The sequence below is a fragment of the Ranitomeya imitator genome, chromosome 10 (assembly GCF_032444005.1).
Source record: "Ranitomeya imitator isolate aRanImi1 chromosome 10, aRanImi1.pri, whole genome shotgun sequence".
In the NCBI taxonomy this organism is placed as follows: domain Eukaryota; kingdom Metazoa; phylum Chordata; class Amphibia; order Anura; family Dendrobatidae; genus Ranitomeya; species Ranitomeya imitator.
Window position 1 is genome coordinate 6,801,142 of NC_091291.1, and position 20,196 is coordinate 6,821,337.

General features: G+C 47.3%; 2 protein-coding genes across 6 annotated transcripts in view; one reads left to right on the forward strand and one right to left on the reverse strand.

The window, feature by feature from the left end:
* The window catches only part of CDA (cytidine deaminase), a 102,923-nt gene extending 97,040 nt beyond the window's left edge, over nucleotides 1-5,883 (reverse strand). Inside the window, exons 1-2 of one of the 3 annotated variants that reach the window (XM_069741007.1) lie at nucleotides 5,840-5,882; nucleotides 3,394-3,559 (exon numbers count right to left, since the gene is read on the reverse strand). In XM_069741007.1, the coding sequence (XP_069597108.1) occupies nucleotides 3,394-3,465 (72 nt within the window). In that variant the 5' untranslated portion in view covers nucleotides 3,466-3,559; nucleotides 5,840-5,882. Of the gene's footprint in view, nucleotides 1-3,393; nucleotides 3,560-5,831 lie in introns of all 3 variants that reach the window. The other 2 variants (XM_069741008.1, XM_069741011.1) reach the window with 2 other exon arrangements.
* Nucleotides 5,884-5,998: 115 nt separating this feature from the next.
* On the forward strand, nucleotides 5,999-10,055 carry MUL1 (mitochondrial E3 ubiquitin protein ligase 1). Of its 3 annotated transcripts, none has more exons than XM_069742440.1 (5): nucleotides 5,999-6,021; nucleotides 6,393-6,514; nucleotides 6,737-6,824; nucleotides 6,934-7,054; nucleotides 8,056-10,055. In XM_069742440.1, exons 2-5 carry the CDS (start codon nucleotides 6,395-6,397, stop codon nucleotides 8,780-8,782), a joined length of 1,056 nt encoding a protein of 351 aa, XP_069598541.1. In that variant the 5' UTR covers nucleotides 5,999-6,021; nucleotides 6,393-6,394; the 3' UTR covers nucleotides 8,783-10,055. The 3 variants fall into 3 exon arrangements, with proteins under 3 accessions (XP_069598541.1, XP_069598540.1, XP_069598542.1); XM_069742439.1 differs by having other exon boundaries at nucleotides 6,015-6,072; XM_069742441.1 differs by lacking the exon at nucleotides 5,999-6,021 and adding an exon at nucleotides 6,119-6,126 and having other exon boundaries at nucleotides 8,056-8,785.
* Nucleotides 10,056-20,196: the final 10,141 nt, after the last annotated feature.

The window sequence follows — 20,196 nt, forward strand, 5'->3', positions numbered from 1 at the left end:
AGGATTCAGCAGACCAGGCCGCTGTCCACCGGGGCCACCGCCACAAGGGCCACCGCCCACCGGGGCCACCGCGGCCACCGCCACAAGGGCCACCGCCCACCAGGGAGACCGCCACAAGGGCCACCGCCCACCGGGGAGACCGCCCACCGGAGAGACCGCCACAAGGGCCACCGCCCACCAGGGAGACCGCCACAAGGGCCACCGCCCACCGGGGAGACCGCCCACCGGGGAGACCGCCACAAGGGCCACCGCCCACCGCCACAAGGGCCACCGCCCACCGGGGAGACCGCCACAAGGGCCACCGCCCACCGGGGAGACCGCCACAAGGGCCACCGCCCACCGGGGAAACCGCCACAAGGGCCACCGCCCACCGGGGAGACCGCCACAAGGGCCACCGCCCACCGGGGAGACCGCCACAAAGGGCCACCGCCCACCGGGGAGACCGCCACAAGGGCCACCGCCCACCGGGGAGACCGCCACAAGGGCCACCGCCCACCGGGGAGACCGCCACAAGGGCCACCGCCCACCGGGGAGACCGCCACAAGGGCCACCGCCCACCGGGGAGACCGCCACAAAGGGCCACCGCCCACCGGGGAGACCGCCACAAGGGCCACCGCCCACCGGGGAGACCGCCACAAAGGGCCACCGCCCACCGGGGAGACCGCCACAAGGGCCACCGCCCACCGGGGAGACCGCCACAAGGGCCACCGCCCACCGGGGAGACCGCCACAAGGGCCACCGCCCACCGAGGAGACCACCACAAGGGCCACCACCCACCGGGGAGACCGCCACCACCCACCGGGGACACCCTACAGGACCACCGCCCACACCCTACAGGACCACAATATGGTGTAATAGGCACCATTGTCGCCAAACAATACATAATAATAAATAATAATAATCTTTATTTTTATATAGCGCTAACATATTCCGCAGCGCTTTACAGTTTGCACACATTGTCATCACTGTCCCTGATGGGGCTCACAATCTAGAATCCCTATCAGTATGTCTTTGCAATGTGGGAGGAAACCGGAGTGCCCGGAGGAAACCCACGCAAACACGGAGAGAACATACAAACTCTTTGCAGATGTTGTCCTGGGTGGGATTAGAACCCAGGACCCCAGCGCTGCAAGGCTGTTCCCCTGCTGGTTTTAATGTTATGGCTGACGGGTGTATGAGCACACTCTTCCCGTACACGATAATGAGGCAATACTCGATGGTGACTGAATCCTACCAGCATTTCCACAGCCTCAATGTTTCCCATGGGAGAATCGTCGTCGCCATGAGGCTCCTGGCTGTTGTCAGAAATCTAGGCCTCAGTTGCCCATAGCAACCAATCAGAGCTCAGCTTTCATTTCCCACAAGGCTCTGTCACAATGAAAGCTGTGCTGTGATTGGTTGCTATGGGCAGACATCTCCCCCCAACGCTCGGCCTGAGGCTCCTGTGTAACATTTCAGGCATTTTTGACAGAAAATGGGAGTCCGTACCCCCCCAATGTATAAAACGTATCACCAGAGACCCCCTGTAATGGGGAAACTTCCACAACGCATTTATTGAGGGAGTGCACCCGCCGCCCTCATCAGCGTCACATGACCGCGTCTCATTCATCCGTTACATTGGCGCCAATGTCATAACATGAATGAAATCAGCGCAAAATATTCACTAATCCCTCCAACAAGACGAATACTAATGCCGCCGCCACCGCGCCAGAAAACTCTATATTTATCAGCTGCGTTCTGTTTCTACGGCAACCGAAGTTCTGAAAATGATGTCAAGTAATGAACTTCACAAAGTCGCCATGGAAACTGACAGGAGACAAAAATTAATATCGGAATAAATTCTGCGCATCGCATTGGTAGCCCCCCAGAAATCAGCCGACGGCCGTCCCTCCGACCAATCTGTCCACGGAGAGGCGCACCCCGAAATTATCACATAATAGAAAATCTTTAACCCCTTAATGTCACCTAGTTTTTTTTTTTATACTATTACCCCCTTTATTTCTTTTTTTTCCCAATCGCCATAACTTTATTTTTCCACAGGACGCCTTTTATTCATGTGGGACAAGTTGTAGTTATTAATGCCGCCACTCATTTACCATAAAATGTACCGAAAAACAAGGGTTGATTAAATTTTTTTTTTTTTAATTTATTTTAACCCTTTTTTTTTTCTTTCATAGTTCCCTTAGGGGACTGGAACCTGCGCTCGTTTGAGGGCTCGTATTATATACCGCATATATACAGTATATAGCACTAATTGTCTCCTATGCCTGTGGTTATGTGCTGGGCTTCATAGAAGTACCAAGATCACTTGGCAGGAGGCACCCAAAGGGACATGTCGCCAGGATGAGGAATTAAACTGCTGCCGTCAGAGGTGGGTGCGGATACATATACCCCCCTTGGAGTGTGAATAAGGGGTATATTCCTTCTGAAAAGCGCAGTGTTAAAGGGCTGAACTGCAGTACCAGATGCAGCCATAGACACAGAGAGGCGCTAATTCTGCAATTGTTCTGATGTATCAGAAGGGAGTCCTGGGCTGAGAATCGGCCCGATCGTCGCGCACCACTGAAGATGGCGATGTGACACTGATCCGGCCTTTGCGCCCTCCTATGCCAATCTGTTCCTGGGTCTGTGGGAGAGAGACCTTTTCCTGTCTGACAAACAGGGGTCGATTGATCGTGTCCTGTTAGTTTTCCCCTCTCTCTTTCCGGCGCTGGCTCACGTGGGGCCCCACGAGTTTCCGGCGCAGGCGGATGGAGGGGATGCTGTGTGCGGCTCTGTTGTTGCTGTAGTGGCGCGCAGGTGAGTGGCACACTTCCGGTCGGCGGTGTATTTATACATACACCGCGCATATTATATCTACCCCCTGATGAAGGAGCATCGCGCTCCGAAACGCGAGTCGGGGTTGGACCTGGTCTCCCATTCTTCCTGCGCCAGTTAGATATGCATTTACGTAACTTGCTGTACATTCTCTACATCATGGCTGTGGCACTTGCCCAATATTCTATATATTCTAGATTATATGCGGCCTAATTCCCTGGCATGGCAGGTCTGTTTGGGCGGTCCGGTCCCTCTTATGGGCCATTGTAGCACATTTATGTTCCCCTGTGTGTATCCTTTGTACCTGTTCATTTAGTTTTTATGGCTATTTAATAAAATTTGTACGTTTTATGGGACTATATGGCTGCTTGCTGGCTTCTTTTGATATTTATACTGTTTGCAGTTTGTCTCGTTATTAGTCCGCTATGCATGTCTTTTATTGTACAGTTATAGTGCGACATAATTTATAATCTTCTGAACATGCTGTAGTGTGACGTACGGAGACTGCGGGATTTGTGGTCACACAGTCCAATGTTTACTGTAAGCAGAATCCTAATTAGAGAACACAATACAGACCTGATACGTGGCGGCCGCTGACGCTTTGTCGCGCTCCCCCTCCCCTGCTGGGTCCTGACACAGTAACCCCATTTCTTATCTACGCGGCTGGTGACGCACGCCGCGCCCGGATATTAACGCCAGAATCTGGATACGGAGATTAATGGAAAAGAGGAGACGCCGGGACCTGGAATAGAAACGTACGAGAAATGGTGACCCCGATACAGCGCAGCCGGGGGTCTTACATAACATGTCAGGAGAGAATTACACCAGGGAAAGAAGTCACAGGAAGGAAATATTCTTATACACGAGCTGTCCATGATTCACTATAGGGTCTATGGCGGTCACTAGAACAGCGCAGGGGTCCGGAGATGATCCCACCCATCAGTACAGCGTCTATACTGAATGCGGAGCCTCCCAGGATAGTCAGTGACTAAGGCTGCCGCCCTACATCGCCAGGCAGACAGGAAAGCCGGTGACAACTACCAAGATGGCCGTGAAGGTGGTCACCCAGCTTTCCCAGAACACAGAACATTCAGGAACCAACAACTAGACTTTTACTTCCACCGTCACCAATACCACCGGCCTCATCCTGTGCGTCTCCCCTCTCTGCGGCCTGGACATTGCTCTGCAGAAGTCCTGTGTACACGGCAGCAGATCTTGTGTGAAGCTCAGGCGAGATCTGGAAACAAGTCATCCTGACCAACCACAAACCCCACCTTATACTGGGGACCCCCACAAGACCAAGCGTATACCGGGAACACCCCACAAGACCCGCCGTATACAGGTAACACCCCACAAGACCCGCCGTATACAGGGAACACCCCACAAGACCCGCCGTATACAGGGAACACCCCACAAGACCCGCCGTATACAGGTAACACCCCACAAGACCCGCCGTATACCGGGAACACCCCACAAGACCCGCCGTATACCGGGAACACCCCACAAGACCCGCCGTATACCGGGAACACCCCACAAGACCCGCCGTATACAGGGAACACCCCACAAGACCCGCCGTATACCGGGAACACCCCACAAGACCCGCCGTATACCGGGAACACCCCACAAGACCCGCCGTATACAGGGAACACCCCACAAGACCCGCCGTATACAGGGAACACCCCACAAGACCCGCCGTATACAGGGAACACCCCACAAGACCCGCCGTATACCGGGAACACCCCACAAGACCCACCGTATACCGGGAACACCCCACAAGACCCGCCGTATACCGGGAACACCCCACAAGACCCGCCGTATACCGGGAACACCCCACAAGACCCGCCGTATACCGGGAACACCCCACAAGACCTGCCGTATACCGGGAACACCCCACAAGACCCGCCGTATACAGGGAACACCCAACAAGACCTTCCATATACCGGGAACACCCCACAAGACCCGCCGTATACCGGGAACACCCCACAAGACCCGCCGTATACCGGGAACACCCCACAAGACCCGCCGTATACCGAGAACACCCCACAAGACCCGCCGTATACCGGGAACACTCCAGAAGACCCGCCGTATACCGAGAACACCCCACAAGACCCGCCGTATACAGGGAACACCCCACAAGACCTGCCATATACTGGGAACACCCCACAAGACCTGCCGTATACAGGGAACACCCCACAAGACCCGCCGTATACAGGGAACACCACACAAGACCCGCCGTATACAGGGAACACCCCACAAGACCTGCCGTATACCGGGAACACCCCACAAGACCTGCCATATACTGGGAACACCCCACAAGACCTGCCATATACTGGGAACACCCCACAAGACCCGCCGTATACAGGGAACACCCCACAAGACCTGCCATATACTGGGAACACCCCACAAGACCTGCCGTATACAGGGAACACCCCACAAGACCCGCCGTATACAGGGAACACCACACAAGACCCGCCGTATACAGGGAACACCCCACAAGACCTGCCGTATACCGGGAACACCCCACAAGACCCGCCGTATACCGGGAACACCCCACAAGACCTGCCGTATACCGGGAACACCCCACAAGACCCGCCGTATACAGGGAACACCCCACAAGACCTGCCGTATACCGGGAACACCCCACAAGACCCGCCGTATACTGGGAACACCCCACAAGACCTGCCGTATACAGGGAACACCCCACAAGACCCGCCGTATACAGGGAACACCCCACAAGACCTGCCATATACTGGGAACACCCCACAAGACCTGCTGTATACAGGGAACACCCCACAAGACCCGCCGTATACAGGGAACACCCCACAAGACCTGCCGTATACAGGGAACACCCCACAAGACCTGCCGTATACAGGGAACACCCCACAAGACCTGCCATATACTGGGAACACCCCGCAGACATTACAGGCCGTCACCCAGCTTTCCCCGGTGCGGGCTGTGCCGCAGGTAACGTTTATTTCTCCCGGGCTCCGCCTATCTATACACTGTGTGCTCACACTCACACCTCCTCACACTTCTGCTGTCTGTCTCTCTCCTCAGCGAGGTCACGTGTCTGCCGTATATAACGAGTGACTGAGGTCACATGACTTCTACTGGGCGGAGCTTATTACTAGTCCCGCCCTATGTACTCTAAGCTTCCCCGCCCGTTCCTGACGTCATCAGTGACTGGCTGCGCATGTGCAGGAAGTAAGAGTGTGACACTGTGTGGACTGCGGAGGGGTCGGTGCCGGACTGGGGGTGGGTGCCGGACTGGGGGTGGGTGCCGGACTGGGGGTGGGTGCCGGACTGGGGGTGGGTGACCCCTGTGCTCCGGGTCTGGGGGGATAAGCTATAACATAGGGGACCCTGCGTGTTACCCCAGTGTGGGGGCGGCTGCCGGGCCGTGCTGTGCCCTCTCTGTGGGGTCATTCCCGGCCATTGGGTTTCTGTCCCTATGACAACTCTGACGGTCACATTGTTGGACCCCCATAGTGTGAGGCCTGAGCCCTGCAGCCTGTGAGGAGGGGGTCGCCGCAGTCACCTGACCGTCTGCCTCACCTGTCGCCTTTTTTCCGCAGAGATGGAGGGCAGCGGGCGGCCGTCCCTCGGACACATCCTGCTCTTGGCCTCCAGCTCCGCCATCACCGCCATCTTCTACTCCGTGTACCGCCAGAAATCTCGCCGGGTGCAGACGCTGAAGGTAAGAGGTGGTCGGCGGCCTCCTCAGGCTCGGGCCGCCGCCCGCTGCGTCCCGGGTGAGGTTTCCATTTCTTTCTCCTATTTTGGGGTCGATGCGACATTTTTATTTTTTTCGTTCCTCTTAAAGTGACAGCTCTGGAGATGAAAGTTCTCGATCAGAGTTTTTAGCTAATGTGGCGCCGTCCCTTTAAGAGAATTTTTTTTTTGTGATTTTTTTTTAAAGGGGGCGAAGAAAATCTCTCTGGACGACGATTTACAGAAAGTCCTCCTGGATCTGCCCGGAAAGTGCGTCCCCTACGCGGTGATCGAAGGTAAGAGGAGCGGCGGCTCTTGTGGGTAATTCCCCGTCTTAAAGGGGCGGTCAGCGGAGATTAGGGCTCCGGTTTTGCGTCCTCGCCGGTGACTCTCGCTCTGTTTCAGGGGTCGTCCGCTCGGTGAAGGATTCCCTGCACAGTCAGTTTGTGGAGAACTGCAGAGGCGTCATCCACAGACTCTCCTTAAAGGAGCACAAGATGGTGTGGAACGGGACCACCCACCTCTGGTAAGTCGCCCCCCGACATCACCGATCGTCCCGGTGTAATCGCCGCAGGCGGAGCTTCCTGCGCGGGCACCTGGTGCGGGCGCCGCGCTCGATGGCAGCAACTGAAAACTGCTGTCATGCCTCCCAGCTTTCCCAGGATCCAGATAGGTAAATGTGCTGAGTTATGCTGCATGTATTAACTGCACACACCAACATTATCACCCAGCTTTCCAGGAGTCCTGAAAGGAAAGCAGAGCACAAACCAACACCTAGTTAGGCAGATAGGTCTTTAAAGGGGATGTCACCTGACCACTGAGGGCAAAAAGCCCCCTTTAAGAGTCCCGATTAATCTGGCTGATAACCATTATGGTTTTTTTTTACCACTGCCATATCTGAAGCCACCCAGCTTTTCTAGACTCTCCAGTCTGCCTACTTCATGTAGAAGAACATGTGCCACTGCAAATGGGCCACTCAGGAGTTTGGAAAAGTAGGGTGACAACAAATATTATAAATAATTAATCATTGATACTCACCCAGCTCTCCTAGGCCCCTGAAAGGTAGAGCTGCGTAGTCAAACAGCAGTGGAAGGAGCATTACTGCAGATGGTCTATTCAGTTGTTAAGGAAAGCTGGGTGACCGTAATATAGCTCCCTTATTACTGCCCCCATCGATTATTATTACCCAGCTTTCCCACACTCCGGATGGGTAAAGGCAGATTTGCATAAGTCGCCTGCAAACTAGAACTACCTGGGATATATTGCTAGGAATAGGCAGGGGAGTCGCTGGGCTGGTGTGATGAGGTTACGTTATACCCATAGAGGAGGCATCACCCAGCTTTACCAGGGACCAGAAAGGCAGATGTGCAGCCACAGCACCGTGCATTTGTATCCCCTTATATTAGCTAGAGGTGTTGTCACCCAGCTTTCCCAGACTTGTTACAGGCACCTCTTCTCCAGTAGGCTGTAGTTTAACCTTTCTGTAGTCTGGGAAAGCTGTGTCAGTGATCTCTGTGTCTCCTACAGGAGCGACCAGGAGAAAGTCATCCACCAGAGGACCAACTCCGTGCCCTTCGACCTGACGCGAGACGACGGCGACCCCCCCGGCCCGTCCGTCCGCGTCATCAGACCCCTGGACGCGGCTGAGCTGGACCTGGAGACGGTGTACGAGAAGTTCCACCCCGCGGCGCAGTCCTTCACCAACATCCTGGGGCACTTCATCACCGGCGAGAGGCCGAAGGGCATCCAGGAGACGGAGGAGATGCTGAAGCTTGGCGCCACCGTGACGGGCGTGGGCGAGCTGGTCCTGGACCACCACATGGTGAAGCTGCAGCCGCCCAAGGCCGGGACGCCCTTCTACCTCAGCCGCCTGGACTTCGAGTCCTTGGTGCAGCGCCAGGAGTCCCAGGTCCGGCTCTGGAGGGTCCTGGCCGTGATTTGTGGGGTGGCCACGTGCGTCACCCTCTTCTTCATCCTGCGGCGCCAGTACCGGCGGCACAAGGAGCGGCAGCGGCTCCGACAGCTACAGAGGGAGTTCGAAGAGGCCAGCGCCAGGCTAGAGGAAGGGGACGAGGAGGAGGAGGCCGCGCGCCGCGCCTGCACCATCTGCCTCAGCAGCCAGAAGGCCTGCGTCTTCCTGGAGTGCGGCCACGTCTGCTCCTGCTACCGGTGCTACCAGGCCCTGCCCCAGCCCAAAAAGTGCCCCATCTGCAGGAACAGCATCTCCAGAATGGTGCCCCTGTATAACAGCTAGAACCTGGGAAAGCTGGGTGACTGCCACTACAGCGGCCGTAAGTGCAGAAAGCTGGGTGACTGCCAATATGGCCACCAGTACTGTGTCCGTAAGTGAGGAAAGCTGGGTGACTGCCAATATGGCCTCCAGTACTGTGTCCGTAAGTGCGGAAAGCTGGGTGACTGCCAATATGGCCACCAGTACTGTGTCCGTAAGTGTGGAAAGCTGGGTGACTGCTAATATGGCCACCAGTACTGTGTCCGTAAGTGCAGAAAGCTGGGTGACTGCCAGTATGGCCACCAGTACTGTGTCCGTAAGTGTGGAAAGCTGGGTGACTGCTAATATGGCCACCAGTACTGTGTCCATAAGTGTGGAAAGCTGGGTGACTGCCAGTATGGCCACCAGTACTGTGTCCGTAAGTGCGGAAAGCTGGGTGACTGCCAGTATGGCCACCAGTATTGTGTCCGTAAGTGTGGAAAGCTGGGTGACTGCTAATATGGCCACCAGTACTGTGTCCGTAAGTGTGGAAAGCTGGGTGACTGCCAGTATGGCCACCAGTACTGTGTCCGTAAGTGTGGAAAGCTGGGTGACTGCTAATATGGCCACCAGTACTGTGTCCGTAAGTGTGGAAAGCTGGGTGACTGCTAATATGGCCACCAGTACTGTGTCCGTAAGTGTGGAAAGCTGGGTGACTGCCAGTATGGCCACCAGTACTGTGTCCGTAAGTGTGGAAAGCTGGGTGACTGCTAATATGGCCACCAGTACTGTGTCCGTAAGTGCGGAAAGCTGGGTGACTGCCAGTATGGCCACCAGTATTGTGTCCATAAGTGTGGAAAGCTGGGTGACTGCTAATATGGCCACCAGTACTGTGTCCGTAAGTGTGGAAAGCTGGGTGGCTGCCTGTACTGAGCTCGTAAGAGCCCCTGGTGCAGCAGGTGCTTTAATGGCGGCCATATTGGTAATCACCCAGCTTTCCCAACCACAGCGAATCCATAGTCCGCAACTTGTCTGATCGCTCACCATAGAAATAATTAAAGGGATCAGTCACCTTTAGTTCCAGGATTTGGGGTGAAATTCTCTATGTGGAAAAAAAATATTCTATTTTTGATGTTGAATTTTTCTTTTTTTTTTTTTTTTTTTTTTTTTTTTTCACCAAAGATTTTGCAGCACTTGCAAGATGTCACTTTATGGCAGCTTGGGCCTTAATAAAAGTTTACTATGTGAATGCAGTGAGACGTGAAGCGTTGGCGTCTGTCGGTCGGGTGGCGCTGTCGTAAATAAATTGCTAATTTTACGGCTGTTTTTTTTTTTGGCTTCCGTGGAAGTGAATGTGGACGTTCTTGCTGTAGTGTGGCCCCGCCCACTGTGGATATCCCACCTGCACATATATGTATGGACTTGTGCGCACACGCTTGACACTGAGCGCTCATCCTCCTGCGGTGACACCTAGTGGTCACATGCGGTATATTCCCAGTATGGATTTTCTCTTTGAAATTGATGATTCCGTTTTCAGTAGGAAGATGGAGAATATTGGTAGATCGGGAGTGGCTCCTCGCCTCTGAGCTCCATCATTGTCCCCGTCTGCTGTTATAGATCCCATCACAGTTATGTGACCGATAGGAGGCATGGAGCGGTCATTGCTGACTGTTTCCGCTCTGATGCAGGGTCAGATCCTTTTGTTCTGGCTCGCCGCCCTCTTGGTGACATTGTTCTTCATCAGGTTCAGTTATGAATGAAGCCGCTTCTTAGCGATTTTTCACCTCCCGTGTTCTTTTCAGACAAGGACAATGTTTAGTTGTCTCTTGTTTCTATGATATCAGAGTTTTTTCCTTTTAATCCTACAGATAATTAATGCATAAAAGTTTCAGCACTTTGAGATATTATTTTGGAAATATAAAGATATAGAATATTTTGATGACAATTTTCTGATCGTTATTTAGAGGAAACTTAGTGACAAGTCCAATCAGTAAATCGTGTAATCACTATTGATTATGATCAGTTACAGAAATTGCTCTGCAGCATTTGCTCCACATTCAGTGATGACTTTTTCTTGTCTCTTGTACTCCGGCATCGGATCGTGTAAGAAATTAAACTTTAAGGAAATGTTTCAGCCAAGATCCTTCTATGTATAGCCAGGAACCTAAGAGCTCGGCCTTACTGCTGTAGCCGGGAGCCTAAGAGCTCGGCTTTACTGCTGTAGCCGGGAACCTAAGAGCTCGGCCTTACTGCTGTAGCCGGGAACCTACGAGCTCGGCCTTACTTCTGTAGCCGGGAACCTAAGAGCTCGGCCTTACTGCTGTAACCGGGAACCTAAGAGCTCGGCCTTACTGCTGTAGCCGGGAACCTACGAGCTCGGCCTTACTTCTGTAGCCGGGAACCTAAGAGCTCGGCTTTACTGCTGTAGCCGGGAACCTACGAGCTCGGCCTTACTGCTGTAGCCGGGAACTTAAGAGCTCGGCTTTACTGCTGTATCTGGGAACCTAAGAGCTCGGCTTTACTGCTGTAACCGGGAACCTAAGAGCTCGGCCTTACTTCTGTACCCGGGAACCTAAGAGCTCGGCCTTACTGCTGTAACCGGGAACCTAAGAGCTCGGCCTTACTGCTGTAGCCGGGAACCTAAGAGCTCGGCCTTACTGCTGTAGCCGGGAACCTAAGAGCTCGGCCTTATTCTTGGGCAGATTCAAATCTCTTGACAAGATGGTTCGGTTCACTCTTATAAGTTCTGGTTCAGTTGAGGTTGCTGACAGAAAGTCTGAGTCGTGAGAAGAAGATGCTTCATGATGACACCAAGCGCCTTCTTCTTCCTCATTCGACTCGGCTGACAATTTTTCTGCTGTTTTTGGAGCCGGCAGTTCTTCTGTATGTGGTTCTGGGCGTATTGCAGATGGAAGGTTTGGATACTGTAAAGTCCACTTCTTCTTTCTTGAAACTCCTTTCCTAATGGGGGACACTATGCAGAAATAGCAATTGGTAGTGTGATTGGTTGGCTCTCTCCAGGTCATTGGGATTGCAAAAGCCATAGATTGGTTCTTCTCATGCAACCACTGGGTAAGATGTGGTGCACATGTATTGCACAATATGTGTGGAGCCCAACTCTTGTCCTGATCTCCCAGTCTGCAGCCAGAACACAAGTTGTAGAGTTTCCTTACCATGGAACTGAAGCTTCACCTTTGACGGAAAAGTGACTTCTCTGCATATGTAACAAAAGCTATCCGCATTGTTAATGAAAGAACGAGGCGTATCAGGAAAAAACATAAAAACATGTCAATATGCTAAGAAATCCTAAAAATGTACAACTTAGACAGAGAGCATTTATAAGTGTATACCTTACACAGAGAGCATTTATAAGTGTACACCTTACACAGAGCATTTATAAGTGTACACCTTACACAGAGAGCATTTATAAGTGTACACCTTACACAGAGCATTTATAAGCGTACACCTTACACAGAGAGCATTTATAAGTGTACACCTTACACAGAGAGCATTTATAAGCGTACACCTTACACAGAGAGCATTTATAAGTGTACACCTTACACAGAGAGCATTTATAAGTGTACACCTTACACAGAGAGCATTTATAAGTGTACACCTTACACAGAGAGCATTTATAAGTGTACACCTTACACAGAGAGCATTTATAAGTGTACACCTTACACAGAGAGCATTTATAAGTGTACACCTTACACAGACAGCATTTATAAGCGTACACCTTACACAGAGAGCATTTATAAGTGTACACCTTACACAGAGAGCATTTATAAGTGTACACCTTACACAGAGAGCATTTATAAGTGTACACCTTACACAGAGAGCATTTATAAGTGTACACCTTACACAGAGCATTTATAAGTGTACACCTTACACAGAGAGCATTTATAAGTGTACACCTTACACAGAGCATTTATAAGTGTACACCTTACGCAGAGAGCATTTATAAGCGTACACCTTACGCAGAGAGCATTTATAAGTGTACACCTTACACAGAGAGCATTTATAAGCGTACACCTTACACAGAGAGCATTTATAAGCGTACACCTTACACAGAGAGCATTTATAAGCGTACACCTTACACAGAGAGCATTTATAAGCGTACACCTTACACAGAGCATTTATAAGCGTACACCTTACACAGAGAGCATTTATAAGCGTACACCTTACACAGAGAGCATTTATAAGTGTACACTTTACACAGAGAGCATTTATAAGTGTATACCTTACACAGAGAGCATTTATAAGTGTACACCTTACACAGAGCATTTATAAGTGTACACCTTACACAGAGAGCATTTATAAGTGTACACCTTACACAGAGCATTTATAAGCGTACACCTTACACAGAGAGCATTTATAAGTGTACACCTTACACAGAGAGCATTTATAAGCGTACACCTTACACAGAGAGCATTTATAAGTGTACACCTTACACAGAGAGCATTTATAAGTGTACACCTTACACAGAGAGCATTTATAAGTGTACACCTTACACAGAGAGCATTTATAAGTGTACACCTTACACAGAGAGCATTTATAAGTGTACACCTTACACAGAGAGCATTTATAAGTGTACACCTTACACAGACAGCATTTATAAGCGTACACCTTACACAGAGAGCATTTATAAGTGTACACCTTACACAGAGAGCATTTATAAGTGTACACCTTACACAGAGAGCATTTATAAGTGTACACCTTACACAGAGAGCATTTATAAGTGTACACCTTACACAGAGAGCATTTATAAGTGTACACCTTACGCAGAGAGCATTTATAAGCGTACACCTTACGCAGAGAGCATTTATAAGTGTACACCTTACACAGAGAGCATTTATAAGCGTACACCTTACACAGAGAGCATTTATAAGCGTACACCTTACACAGAGAGCATTTATAAGCGTACACCTTACACAGAGAGCATTTATAAGCGTACACCTTACACAGAGCATTTATAAGCGTACACCTTACACAGAGAGCATTTATAAGCGTACACCTTACACAGAGAGCATTTATAAGTGTACACTTTACACAGAGAGCATTTATAAGTGTATACCTTACACAGAGAGCATTTATAAGTGTACACCTTACACAGAGAGCATTTATAAAAGAGTGATGTCACTGTAATTAGGATGATGTCATAGGAGCAGAGTCGGCGTTTTGTGATTGGTCGCCCTGAGATGATAGAAGACTGAAGGCTCGGTAGACTAAATAGTAGCTCGTTAGTTACTTCTAACAATGTAATGAAAAGGAAGTAATAAAGACGCAATTGTCAAAAATAATCACAGCCTCCTCTGGATTATGGAAATTACAGCCAATCAGTAAATGTAAGCATCAGATTCGTTTTCAGCACAAAAAAATGAGTTCTGTTCAACTGTTTTTGTCTCTGAACCAATCTGGCTGTAGAACAGTGATGAGATAAATGGATCAGAAGGTTTTGTGTGCGGTACTAGGGACTGGACACTAGAGGGAGACGTAACACTTACACATTCTCTGTTGAGGTCACTTCTATTTACAATTCTACTTTACTGTAAAGTGCAGATCTCTATGGCGACACCGGACATAAAATAATAAACTGTGAATTTCCTGTCAATATTGTCGTATCTAAACTTGTGTGATACTGTCTGCTGAGCTGTGTATCTAATCCTCTCCTGTGTGATACTGACTGCTGAGCCATGTATCTAATCCTCTCCTGTGTGATACTGACTGCTGAGCTGTGTATCTAATCCTCTCCTGTGTGATACTGACTGCTGAGCCGTGTATCTAATCCTCTCCTGTGTGATACTGACTGCTGAGCTGTGTATCTAATCCTCCCCTGTGTGATACTGACTGCTGAGCCGTGTATCTAATCCTCTCCTGTGTGATACTGACTGCTGAGCTGTGTATCTAATCCTCTCCTGTGTGATACTGACTGCTGAGCCGAGCCGTGTATCTAATCCTCTCCTGTGTGATACTGACTGCTGAGCCGTGTATCTAATCCTCTCCTGTGTGATACTGTCTGCTGAGCTGTGTATCTAATCCTCTCCTGTGTGATACTGACTGCTGAGCCGTGTATCTAATCCTATCCTGTGTGATACTGTCTGCTGAGCCGTGTATCTAATCCTCTCCTGTGTGATACTGACTGCTGAGCTGTGTATCTAATCCTCCCCTGTGTGATACTGACTGCTGAGCCGTGTATCTAATCCTCTCCTGTGTGATACTGTCTGCTGAGCCGTGTATCTAATCCTCTCCTGTGTGATACTGACTGCTGAGCTGTGTATCTAATCCTCCTCTGTGTGATACTGACTGCTGAGCCGTGTATCTAATCCTCTCCTGTGTGATACTGACTGCTGAGCTGTGTATCTAATCCTCCCCTGTGTGATACTGACTGCTGAGCCGTGTATCTAATCCTCCCCTGTGTGATACTGACTGCTGAGCCGTGTATCTAATCCTCTCCTGTGTGATACTGTCTGCTGAGCATTGTATCTAATTTTCTCCTGTGTGATACTGACTGCTGAGCCGTGTATCTAATCCTATCCTGTGTGATACTGTCTGCTGAGCCGTGTATCTAATCCTCTCCTGTGTGATACTGTCTGCTGAGCAGTGTATCTAATCCTCTCCTGTGTGATACTGACTGCTGAGCCTTGTATCTAATCCTCTCCTGTGTGATACTGACTGCTGAGCTGTGTATCTAATCCTCCCCTGTGTGATACTGACTGCTGAGCCTTGTATCTAATCCTCTCCTGTGTGATACTGTCTGCTGAGCATTGTATCTAATTTTCTCCTGTGTGATACTGACTGCTGAGCCGTGTATCTAATCCTATCCTGTGTGATACTGTCTGCTGAGCCGTGTACCTAATCCTCTCCTGTGTGATACTGTCTGCTGAGCAGTGTATCTAATCCTCTCCTGTGTGATACTGACTGCTGAGCCTTGTATCTAATCCTCTCCTGTGTGATACTGACTGCTGAGCTGTGTATCTAATCCTCCCCTGTGTGATACCGTCTGCTGAGCCATGTATCTAATCCTCTACTGTGTGATACTGACTGCTGAGCCGTGTATCTAATCCTCTCCTGTGTGATACTGTCTGCTGAGCCGTGTATCTAATCCTCTCCTGTGTGATACTGTCTGCTGAGCCGTGTATCTAATCCTCTCCTGTGTGATACTGTCTGCTGAGCCGTGTATCTAATCCTCTCCTGTGTGATACTGTCTGCTGAGCCGTGTATCTAATCCTCTCCTGTGTGATACTGACTGCTGAGCCGTGTATCTAATCCTCTCCTGTGTGATACTGACTGCTGAGCCGTGTATCTAATCCTCTCCTTTGTGATACTGACTGCTGAGCTGTGTATCTAATCCTCCCCTGTGTGATACTGTCTGCTGAGCATTGTATCTAATTTTCTCCTGTGTGATACTGACTGCTGAGCCGTGTATCTAATCCTCCTCTGTGTGATACTGTCTGCTGAGCCGTGTATCTAATCCTATCCTGTGTGATACTGACTGCTGAGCCTTGTATCTAATCCTCTCCTGTGTGATACTGACTGCTGAGCCGTGTATCTAATCCTGTGTGATAGTCTGCTGAGCCGTGTATCTAATCCTCTCCTGTGTGATACTGACTGCTGAGCCGTGTATCTAATCCTCTCCTGTGTGATACTGTCTGCTGAGTCGTGTATCTAATCCTCTCCTGTGTGATACTGTCTGCTGAGCCGTGTATCTAATCCTATCCTGTGTGATACTGACTGCTGAGCTGTATCTAATCCTCTCCTGTGTGATGCTGACTGCTGAGCCGTGTATCTAATCCTCACCTGTGTGATACCGACTGCTGAGCCGTGTATCTAATCCTCTCCTGTGTGATACTGTCTGCTGAGCCGTGTATCTAATCCTATCCTGTGTGATAGTCTGCTGAGCCGTGTATCTAATCCTATCCTGTGTGATACTGACTGCTGAGCTGTATCTAATCCTCTCCTGTGTGATACTGTCTGCTGAGCCGTGTATCTAATCCTATCCTGTGTGATACTGACTACTGAGCCGTGTATCTAATCCTCTCCTGTGTGATACTGACTGCTGAGCCGTGTATCTAATCCTCTGGGCGTTTTGCTCCTTTTGATTTTGTGGTTTCCCTTCTCATCCACAAGTTGGGACATAGGAGCAGTATTATAGTAGTTATATTCTTATATATAGGGGCAGTATTATAGTAGTTATATTCCTGTACATAGGGGCAGTATTATAGTAGTTATATTCCTGTACATAGGGGCAGTATTATAGTAGTTATATTCTTGTACATTGGAGGAGTATTATAGTAGTTATATTCTTGTACATAGGGGCAGTATTATAGTAGTTATATTCTTGTACATAGGAGCGGTATTATAGTAGTTATATTCTTGTACATATGGGCACTATTATAGTAGCTATATTCTTGTACATAGGGGCAGTATTATAGTAGCTATATTCTTGTACATAGGGGCAGTATTATAGTAGTTATAATCTTGTACATAGGAGCAGTATTATAGTAGTTATATTCTTGTATATAGGGGCAGTATTATAGTAGCTATATTCTTGTACATAGGGGCAGTATTATAGTAGTTATATCCTTGTACATAGGAGCAGTATTATAGTAGTTATATTCTTGTACATAGGGGCAGTATTATAGTAGTTATATTCCTGTACATAGGGGCAGTATTATAGTAGTTATATTCTTGTACATAGGAGCAGTATTATAGTAGTTATATTCTTGTACATAGGGGCAGTATTATAGTAGTTATATTCTTGTACATAAGGACAGTATTATAGTAGCTATATTCTTGTACATAGGGGCAGTATTATAGTAGTTATAATCTTGTACATAGGAGCAGTATTATAGTAGTTATATTCTTGTACATAGGGGCAGTATTATAGTAGTTATAATCTTGCACATAGAGGGCAGTATTATAGTAGTTATATTCTTGTACATAGAGGGCAGTATTATAGTAGTTATATTCTTGTACATAGGGGCAGTATTATAGTAGTTATAATCTTGTACATAGGAGCAGTATTATAGTAGTTATATTCTTGTACATAGGGGCAGTATTATAGTAGCTATATTCTTGTACATAGGGGACAGTATTATAGTAGTTATATTCTTGTACATAGAGGCAGTATTATAGTAGTTATATTCTTGTACATAGAGGCAGTATTATAGTAGTTATATTCTTGTACATAGGAGCAGTATTATAGTAGTTATATTCTTGTACATAGGAGCAGTATTATAGTAGTTTTATAGGGGGCAGTATTATAGTAGTTATATTGTACATAGGGGCAGTATTATAGTAGTTATTTTCTTGTACAGAGAGGGCAGTATTATAGTAGTTATATTCTTGTACATAGGGGCAGTATTATAGTAGCTATATTCTTGTACATAGGGGACAGTATTATAGTAGTTATATTCTTGTACATAGGGGCAGTATTATAGTAGTTATATTCTTGTACATAGGGGCAGTATTATAGTAGTTATATTCTTATACATAGGAGCAGTATTATAGTAGTTATATAGGGGGCAGTATTATAGTAGTTATATTCTTGTACATAGGGACAGTATTATAGTAGTTATATTCTTGTACATGGGGCAGTATTATAGTAGTTATATTTTTGTACATAGGGGCAGTATTATAGTAGTTATATTCTTGTACATGGGGGCAGTATTATAGTAGTTATATTCTTGTACATAGGAGCAGTATTATAGTAGTTATATTCTTGTACATAGGAGCAGTATTATAGTAGTTATATTCTTGTACATAGGAGCAGTATTATAGTAGTTATATTCTTATATATAGGGGCAGTATTATAGTAGTTATATTCCTGTACATAGGGGCAGTATTATAGTAGTTATATTCTTGTACATAGGAGCAGTATTATAGTAGTTATATTCTTGTACATAGGAGCAGTATTATAGTAGTTATATTCTTGTACATAGGGGCAGTATTATAGTAGCTATATTTTTGTACATAGGGGCAGTATTATAGTAGTTATAATCTTGTACATAGGAGCAGTATTATAGTAGTTATATTCTTGTACATAGGGGCAGTATTATAGTAGCTATATTCTTGTACATAGGGGCAGTATTATAGTAGTTATATTCTTATATATAGGGGCAGTATTATAGTAGTTATATTCCTGTACATAGGGGCAGTATTATAGTAGTTATATTCTTGTACATAGGAGCAGTATTATAGTAGTTATATTCTTGTACATAGGGGCAGTATTATAGTAGTTATATTCTTGTACATAGGGGCAGTATTATAGTAGCTATATTCTTGTACATAGGGGCAGTATTATAGTAGTTATAATCTTGTACATAGGAGCAGTATTATAGTAGTTATATTCTTGTACATAGGGGCAGTATTATAGTAGCTATATTCTTGTACATAGGGGCAGTATTATAGTAGTTATAATCTTGCACATAGAGGGCAGTATTATAGTAGTTATATTCTTGTACATAGGGGCAGTATTATAGTAGCTATATTCTTGTACATAGGGGCAGTATTATAGTAGTTATAATCTTGTACATAGGAGCAGTATTATAGTAGTTATATTCTTGTACATAGGGGCAGTATTATAGTAGCTATATTCTTGTACATAGGGGACAGTATTATAGTAGTTATATTCTTGTACATAGAGGCAGTATTATAGTAGTTATATTCTTGTACATAGGGGCAGTATTATAGTAGTTATATTCTTGTACATAGGAGCAGTATTATAGTAGTTTTATAGGGGGCAGTATTATAGTAGTTATATTGTACATAGGGGCAGTATTATAGTAGTTATTTTCTTGTACATAGAGGGCAGTATTATAGTAGTTATATTCTTGTACATAGGGGCAGTATTATAGTAGCTATATTCTTGTACATAGGGGACAGTATTATAGTAGTTATATTCTTGTACATAGGGGCAGTATTATAGTAGTTATATTCTTGTACATAGGGGCAGTATTATAGTAGTTATATTCTTATACATAGGAGCAGTATTATAGTAGTTATATAGGGGGCAGTATTATAGTAGTTATATTCTTGTACATAGGGGCAGTATTATAGTAGTTATATTCTTGTACATGGGGCAGTATTATAGTAGTTATATTTTTGTACATAGGGGCAGTATTATAGTAGTTATATTCTTGTACATGGGGGCAGTATTATAGTAGTTATATTCTTGTACATAGGAGCAGTATTACAGTAGTTATATTCTTGTACATAGAGGCAGTATTATAGTAGTTATATTCTTGTACATAGGGGCAGTATTATAGTAGTTATATTCTTGTACATAGAGGCAGTATTATAGTAGTTATATTCTTGTACATAGAGGCAGTATTATAGTAGTTATATTCTTGTACATAGGGGCAGTATTATAGTAGTTATATTTTTGTACATAGGGGCAGTATTATAGTAGTTATATTCTTGTACATAGGGGCAGTATTATAGTAGTTATATTCTTGTAC